Source organism: Aegilops tauschii, chromosome 2, assembly GCF_002575655.3.
Source record: "Aegilops tauschii subsp. strangulata cultivar AL8/78 chromosome 2, Aet v6.0, whole genome shotgun sequence".
NCBI classification, from domain to species: Eukaryota; Viridiplantae; Streptophyta; class Magnoliopsida; order Poales; family Poaceae; genus Aegilops; species Aegilops tauschii.
The window spans coordinates 36,028,078-36,037,056 of NC_053036.3; the positions used below are offsets into that span (position 1 = coordinate 36,028,078).

At 47.4% G+C, this 8,979-nt stretch overlaps 1 protein-coding gene across 1 annotated transcript; it reads right to left on the reverse strand.

Moving 5' to 3' along the window:
* Window positions 1-2,591: 2,591 nt before the first annotated feature.
* Window positions 2,592-4,308, reverse strand: LOC109743781 (obtusifoliol 14-alpha demethylase-like). Its single transcript, XM_020302874.4, has 2 exons — window positions 3,835-4,308; window positions 2,592-3,730 (listed from the first exon to the last, which is right to left on the reverse strand). Exons 1-2 carry the CDS (start codon window positions 4,243-4,245, stop codon window positions 2,705-2,707), a joined length of 1,437 nt encoding a protein of 478 aa, XP_020158463.2. The 5' UTR covers window positions 4,246-4,308; the 3' UTR covers window positions 2,592-2,704.
* Between the last annotated feature and the right edge of the window lie 4,671 nt (window positions 4,309-8,979).

The window sequence follows — 8,979 nt, forward strand, 5'->3', positions numbered from 1 at the left end:
TGTTAGGCTTACAACATTAGAAAATGCACCCGTCATAGAAAGTGTCCTTACAATCACATGGGGGCTACCACTTCGCCCACGCCCATGTCTTCTAAGCATATGGAACAAATTTAGGCAGTCGCATCTACCTCATCCAGCGCCTTCTCCTTGCTAAGTTGGAGAAACACCGACAAGCTAAAGATGTGAAGGAGAGTTCACTTTCATGTTGAACTTGAAGCCGCAGTCGGCCCTCACTCCAAAACAACAGTTGTCTTCGAGTGTCTGCGAGAGTTTCTCAAGGTTTCCCCAAAGTAGGACATGGGACATAGGACGGGCTGGTGAACCATGTATAGAGCTGGCGCATCTGGGCCCTTGTCATGGTAGCACTCTGGGTCGGCCCTTGGTGATCCCCCCTCTCAACGTCCATTTGAGTACGAGTTTGTCATCCCCATCCTACCCGGTTTTTGACGGACTTTTTTGAGATGGTGACGGGACTTATAACCCATTCTGCCTTCTAGAAGGGGGTTGGAGTCCACCAATGCCCCCATCTTCGTGGGCGAAATTCGTCTCTAATGTCATTAACAAATTCAAGGTGAGTGATGCATCTCCGGCATATCTATAGTTTTTGCACGTTTTGAGATATATTTTCATCATCTAGACTAACATATTAATTAATTGTCTAGTACCAGTTTTCTGTTTTCCAGCGTGTATGCTTTCAAGGAAAATAGGTATTATAAACCTTCGGTAAAATAAGAGGATGATGTATGCACCAAGGGGCATCTAGGGGACCTGGACTTGCGTCGGGAGGACCCATAGGGCACCTAGGCGCCCTTGTAGGCGCTTAAAGCCCTAGGGCGCCTACGTAGGGTTCCTATTGTTGGAAATATACCTAGAGGCAGTAATATTGTATTATCATATTTCTGTGTTCATAGCTAATAGATAGCCTACAGGTTACACGGAGGACCCCGGAGCTTCACCAGGTGCAGGAGAACAAGATTGGTGCCACAGCGGTAGTTTTCAAAATTGTCGCCACGGCAACGTTTTCAGAGGAAACTTCATGAAGACCTCGGAGGACCATGGAGACGTTCCCGGCACCCAGGGCTATGCCATATCATGCTATTATGAATTGCCTGGGATGTTTATCCCTTTGTTGCTTGCACCTTTGATTGCCCAATAGTCAATTATTAGGGTGATCTCTCACAGCTAAAATCAAGACTAAAATGTGCTCTTCCCAGTGTTGCGATCATCTATGATATTTAGCATTGCTAACTTATTGGATGGTTCACATAATGAGTATCTGTTAAACATGTTGCCTATAGTGTTGCTTAACTTATTGGTTGTAGTTTTAAATGATTTGCTTAATTTTTGAACTGCAATTGGTCCTTGCATACAACTCGGGTAAATCACTCTTTATAAGATGTGTTGTTCATATGTTACTGTTTGCTCCTATGTATCTATCGTTGGTAAATATACATAGTAGATACAAACGCATTACGAACATAATCACTTGCAGACCATTCACAAGAAACGTCCTTGAAATACTTCACTTAAATTCCTTTTTATCTTTCAAATAGTTCTCTTAGCTTCTTGGTTGCAATTGATCTCTGTATCAATTGGCGCAACAGGTCGTCCAGTTGACAACTGTATTAGGTGTGTTGTGAACTCAAGAGACTTACTGTATATTACTACAGGGTTGCTCCAGGGAGAATGCATTCGTTCTAAACTTCTCGTGGGGGTGTTCAACCTTAGGTCATTCACTTGAACAAAATTTGCTATTGTCCTACAATCATCTGCGCTTGGATGCTCAATAAGGTCTACAAGAATAAAAGCGCGTAGTAGACATCAAACCTTTTTCCGACACCGTTGTTGGGTAGGTAAGTGCTTGAAGCTACCCCTTTAGATATTCCAATGTTATCTTTTCGTTTCTTGTTCACTAGTTTGGTTTATGCAAGAAAACAACAACAAAATGAGTATGCTTGATTATCTTTATACACTTTACCTTGAGAGCCTTGAATCAATACCTCGTTATGAAGTATTCAAAGAAAAACTTAAAGAGGTTACTGAATGTTCTGAGCATTAATTATGATCGCAATAAAAAAAGTTATTAGCATGTATTCTACGAATATCAATTATGCCAATGACATGGGAAATCCTAAGCATGGGAAGGCTATAGTTGAAAATCGTTTTGCTATTGATATGGAAGAATTTAAACTTAGGGAGGATATACTTGAAAATTCTTCTGCAAAAAACAACAAAGTGTACACACACATGGTCACCACTATATGCACTCCACGGTTGGCTTGTCAAACAAACACATTAGTTCAACTATGCATGGTCCAACGGTTAACTTACTTTAGAATAGTAATTTGATACTCCATGTGTCTCAAAATATAAGATCTTTTTTCACACTATATACAAAGGGAGTATCTATTGATGTCAAAACAAAGTAAAACAGGCAACATAAAGTACTCCCTCTGTAAACATCTTCCAAGAGGGAGTAGATATTAATATATTATAACAGTTTGTCTAATTCATATCTAGATGTTTTTTAAGGATGTCACATCTAAGCTCCCACATATATATAATGCAGCAACAAAAAAACTAGGACAAAAAAAATAAACCATAAATAGAGTGGATATCAGCTTTGATGTGATATAAATATGTCATATCTAGATGTGTCCTAGATAGATCCATATTATAAACAGTGTGTCTATCGGCTAGTGATTTAGGCGGCCGGTGACATGCTCCTTCTGTTGTAGCAGACCATGACCTTCCCCTTGGGCACCGGCATGACCACGTTCCAGTTCGTCTCGGGGAACGGCGACACCATCTCCATCTCAAAGTTCCTCAGCAGGTGGCTCCATATCACCTTGATCTGCATGTACGCGAACGCCTCACCGACGCAGGCGTGCCGCCCGCCACCAAACGCCGTGTACGAGAACGCTCCGCCGGCCCCATCCTCCCCTCTGCCGGGGCCGAACCGGCCCGGCTCATATCTCTCCGGGTCCCTGTAGATGTGCGGGAGGCGGTTGTGGAGCACCAGCGGGCTCGCGACTGTACGCCCCTCCGGGACCTCGTACTCGTCGCCCTCCCTCGTCCGCACGGTGAAGCTGCGGCGCGCGTGGTGCAGCAGCAGCATCGCCGGCGGGTGGAGCCGCAGAGCCTCCTTGACGCTGCGGTGGAGGATGTCCATCTCCTGCAGGACCTCGTAGTCGACGCGGTCCCCGTGGCGTGCCACGATCCGCTCCTGCTCCCGGACGGCGGCGCGCAGGTGCTCGGCGTTGGCGCGCTCGAGGAGGCGCGCTCCGGTCCACGTGCCCGTGCTGGAGCTTGTGTGCTGCCCCGCGAACAGCGCCGAGACCAGCACGCCGACGACCTCGGTCTCGGTGGTGGCGCGGCCGTCTTTGTACCTGGAACCGACCAGGCACTGCAACATGTCGTCCTTGACGTTTCGGGCACCTCCGTCGAGGTAGCTTGCTCTTCGGGAGCTGATGATGCCGGAGAATATCTCGCCGAGCCTAGCGCGCGTCCTGTCGCGTCTGCGGTGCGCTGGGATCGGCAGGTGCGGGAACAGGATGGTGACGAGGCGCATGCCGTCGTTGAGTTCACAGAGGTGCGTTGCGACCTCGGCCAGCATCTTGGTCCGGACCTCCTCTCCGAACAAGCATCGGCTGGCCATGAGCGTGACGAGGTGCTCTAGGTCCTTCTTCAAGTCAACCGCGCCTGACTGCCCCCATCTCGCAAAGTACTCCTGCACGTACGCAAGTACTAAATCAGCGACACTTATTTTGAAACTAAGGGCGTATATGTTAACAAGAAAATGGAGGCGACTAAAGGCATCATCTTATTTCTTACCTCTACTTCGCGTACCATGAGGCCAGCATAGGTCCTGAGTTTTGCCGGCTTCATCGCGTCGCCGAAGAACCGGAACTGCTCGCGCCGAGTGGCCAAGTCCACGTCGAAACCGACTCCGGGGCCGAAGGTCGGAATGGTGAACCGGGAGACCTCGTCCTGGCTGATCTCCGAGTCGAGCCCTTGGTAGAAATGGCTCGACACGTCCGGCCCAACCAGGAAGGTCACCTTGCGATGCAGCAGTCCCATCGTGAACGCGCTCCCCAGCTCCGCGTGGGCGTCGTGGATCACTTGCAGCGGGCCCTTGGCGAGAAGCGCCGGGAGGATCCCGAGAAGGGGAGCCCCTGCGGCCATGGGCGGCGGAGGAGGCGGTCGTTTGGTTGTTGGAGAGAAGGCCATTCGTCGTCGGGCCATCGTGATCGACACGATTATTGCGGCGAAAATAGGCACAAACGCTAGCCAAAGGACTCTTGTCGATTCCATGTTTGTGTTAGAAGAGGTAGCGAAGGTGTGTTTCAGGATATTTGTGGCTTGTATATATTGTAGCAGCAGCTTTTGTTTTTCTCGATCAGATTCGGCGTCATCTACGTCGTAATGGCCGGATCCGGCCTTGTACGTTAGAATCCTATCCAGATTCCGGATCCGTCGTCACCAGCTCGTCTTGATGCTCCTCACCTGCAACTCCCTCGCTCATCTTCGTCGGTCGCTCGCTGTGGCCGCCGGATATGTTACCATCGTCTTGGCCGGATCCGTCGCCCCCAGCTCGTCTCTAGAGAGGACAGGGGAGGAGTACAGGTACAGCTGCATGCATCCATCCATCCTCATGGAACCAGCTGGAACCCTTAGCGCGCGCCGCCGTCGTCGGGCTGCTCCACGTCGGAGCTCTTGTCCTTGCCGTCGGCTAGCGAAGCTCATGCTCATCTCCGCCCCGGTCATCATGTTCGTCGCGAGCGTACGTAGCTCAGTTCGAGCCGAGGTCGCCCCCTGCGCTGCTCAGGTCGAGCACGCCGCGGTCGTCTCGTCCTCGCCGCGAGCTCTACCGTTGTGTACTGCTGCAGCGGCTTTCCCACCTGCTGGAGGATCCTTTTGGTTGGCCGGCTGTTGTGTTTTTACACAACTAGGACAATACCCGTACGTTGCAACGAGAGCACATGTGTTCTCCTAGTCATCTGTGTTCTCCCAGTTTTCAACAAGTCTTTCTTTCTCGGACGCATTTAGCGTTAGCGATACGTGGCATCCTTCTTTATTAGGAAAGATTATGTCTCTTTGCTAAGGCTGGTTGTAATGGGGAGTATCATATACTAGTATCATGCATATGATACTAGTAAATGATACTACCTCCGTAATGCGCGCATAATATCATAAGTTAGTACTTCCTCCGGTCCTTTTTACTCTGCATATAAGAATTGTCTGAAGTCAAACTTCATAAATTTTGACCATATTTATATGAAAAAATATCAACATCTACCATGCTAAAGTTATACAATATGAAAATTTAAATCATGACACATCTACTGATATTGATTTCATATTGTGAATGTTGGTATTTTTTTTCTATAAAGCTGGTCAAACTTTACAAGGCTTGACTTTAGACAAATCTTATATGCAAACTAAAAAGGACATGAGGGCATGTAGTATTTCATTTAATTCTATGACAACTCATCAAAATTGCCTAGTTGACATGACACATAGTAGTATAGCATTTATTATGATATGATACTTAACCCTCTCTTTCTTCATTTAATTCTATGACAACTTATCAAAATTGCCTAGTTGGCATGCATGATACTAGCTATGATACTCCCATTATGATCAGCCTAATTTAGAAAAGTTTGTGTCCCTTAAAAATCTCGAACGCATTTAATTCCATCTTGTCCCTGTGTGTCACTTGTATGCACCCATGTGACCGCATGGTCCACCTAGTTTGCATGCATGCATGCTCTGCGAGTGTAATTAGGACGGTAAACTGTTGTGGGATCGCATTTAATTCGTATTTCAATTTTTTTAAGTCTAACTTTCAAACCTCACATCGAAATTTAGATCCGTTTTCACCATTGGAATCCTCGCGACGTGCTCTTCGAAACTAGATGCCGCATGGATATGTTTTGACGAACTTTTTTGTGTGCAACTTTGTCCCATGTTTTGTGCAACTGCCTAGTCGTCGATGTGCAACTACCTGACAGGCCATGTGCAACTTTCCCTGTACCCATGGACGTGCAGTTTTCGCTGATGGCACCTCCATCCCAAAACTACCCCCTACCAGTGAGATGCGTAACTTCGTCTGCTACCCATGCCAACTGCCTAGTAGTCATCGTGCAACTTCTCCCTATCCATGGATGTGCATTTTTCACTGTGTATTGCATCAGCCAACTACCTAGCAGTGAATGTGCAACTTCGAAGGCTGCCCCGACCAACTGCCTAACAGTGATTTGCGACTTTCCTCGTACCCCATGGGTGTGTAGATTTCCCTACTAGCACTCCATCCGAACCATCCCTACTAGTGAGATGTGCAACTTTAGCGCCCCACCTATATGCAACTTTTCACTACCCCTGTGAAGTTTTAACCTTATATCGCTATCAATGAGATGTGCAACTTCGTTCGTTGCTCCGGCCAACTGCCAACATACTATGTGCAACTTGGTGTGTTGTCCCCGCCAACTGAAACTACACTTCCATAAGTAGGGAAGAGTAATTTTCAAGTTATACATCCAACAAGAGCGACATGCAGGGTAACACTTCAAGATCGAGTCTCGGTGGCGATTTTGTTCACGCTCTTCTCAGTCTATCAGTTCAGGGTCGACAAGGTCGTATACACCTTTGCTCCAGTCATCTCAGTGTGGTTCCTTTCCCATTGTTGGCACATTGGGATGTATAACCTCATTGTTCATAACATTGGTATTCTGCGGGCATTCAATCCGATGTATATAGTGCTATTATACTTTATAAATATCTAGAAGATATTTAGATATAATATTATTACCAGCCCAACATTTGTTAAATTATGTAATGGTCATTTTGGTTTTGAGATGTTTATATTCCTATAATACGAGGTGGTGCTAAGTTCAATACTATTATCTCTTATCTGCACTGCCAACATGTTAACAACTACATGTATGTTTCATCGATGTGCTACTAATAGATTCTAATGTTATAAGCATATGCTGATATTGATGTTCATGAGTGAGACTGAGGACCAAACATGACAGCCGAATGTGTAGAGACAAGGTAAGTGCGCACATGCCCGCCCAGGTGGCGCCCCGGCCTCTAGTATCCACTTATAAGACTAAGGGCTTCTTTGGACTGATGGAAATTGAAAACATATAAATTGGGAAACGTGGATTTTTTTAACACAGTACAAACGTAGATGCTCACATACACGCACATACATTCAACTCTATAAATTCACACATACCCTATGCTAATGAGCACCTCCGAGATACTGAGCCAGCACAACATCTTAAGATTGAAGAAGTCTCCATGGACGCATTCGTAGTCAAGTGAGACGTCTTCTCCCACTGAACGCACATCATCGAAAGGCCAGAAGTAAGTCCAGAAAAATGCAACCATCAGTTTTTTGTGCCTCCGGGATGAATTCAATAGTTTGTTCTCTCGAAACAGGCCAAGAAATGTTTGAATAAAATGTGGCCATAATTTCGTTGTAAAAATATTAACCTAAAGTGAGATTTTTGGTTTCTCATAACTGCCTAAAGAATATGTCAGGGCCATAACTTGATAATTGACCGTGCTTGAGAAATTTGGACATGTTTCACTTAGGAACAACCTCCCCTTCCCGTTGGAAATGGCCTTGTTAACTGCCCCCAAGCTGACAAGTCTGGTAAGGAAACACTTATTGGTAGGCGCATGATTTCCCGTCTCTCTTTCCCAACCGTTGGATTGAAGTCCAATGGTTGTTGATCTTCTTCCTCCTCCTCTGGTTCGATTTATTCTTCCTCTCGATACCTTGACCCCTCTCCCCCTCCTCGTGAATCCATAGCCACTTCTTCGATGGCGCCGCCACAACTTCCCCTCCTAAGGCCCCGGTGAGCCCTCACCAACGTGGCCACCATCGGTCAAGAGCAGTCAAAAATCGAAAAGACCCCATCTGCACCTCCGAGTACATTTCTGGTGCTCTTGGAGCACATATGCTCGCATGCTTCGGGAGCACCTGGATCATTGGATTGGAGATCCAATGGCCACGGCCAGAGCCGTCACAACTTTGCAGAAAATGCCCCTAGTAGTCTTAAAATTATATGCACGACGTTGTAGGTGCTCCCAGAGCACATCAGATATTTTTTTCCCTGCGAACTCTCATCCTCGCCCGCCTACGGTGTAGAGCGGCGCCCTCCCCGTCTCCGACGGGATCTTAGCTTGGCCTCGCGGGGTCCAAAGTGGCCGACTGCGTCGCCCCGTCTCAGTCTCGGCCCAAAAAATACAACACCGACGGGCTCCTTACGAGGAACTAGAAGAATATTAACTTTAAAAGTTCAATATCAATTATGTTAATATTATATTTAATATTCTCATACATATTAAGTGACATTGACGACCTTTTTTACCATCAAATTCTCACACACACACCCTCTCCCTCCCTCTTCCTCACTCTCTCTCCCCCTCTCCCTCATTCGGGAGGTGGGACGAAAATAAACCCGGAACGGAGACTACCAACTGAGACATTAGGAGTAGAGATCATTTAGTTGATATAAGAATAAACTGAAAACAGTGTTAAAAAGGAGAAACAGACCAGAATACATTGAAAAACCAAAAGGATGATGTAAAAGGGGATTCGCCCTGCCCCCGGGCCTTGCCACCGAACCGGCTCAGCGGTCCAGTCCCCGCACGGTCGTCTTCTCCTGTTCCCCGAGCCGCGTCGCTACAGAGCCGGGCTCCCGCCCGACCACCTCGCTAGCATCGAAGGGGAATGGATAAGGGTGACGCCCTTCCTTCCCTGCCCCCATGGCCTCACTCCTCCTCGACGCCCCCTCCCAAATCCACTTCTCCTCCTCGCTCGCTCGATCCCGTCGATCTGGACGAAGTCAGACGCCATGGCCACCATGACCGACCCCGTCCACATGGCCACTGCCCTCCCTGCGGGCTAGGAGCTTGTCGAGGAGCTCCAAACGCCTTCGCTACTCCGTCTGCGCCAACGAG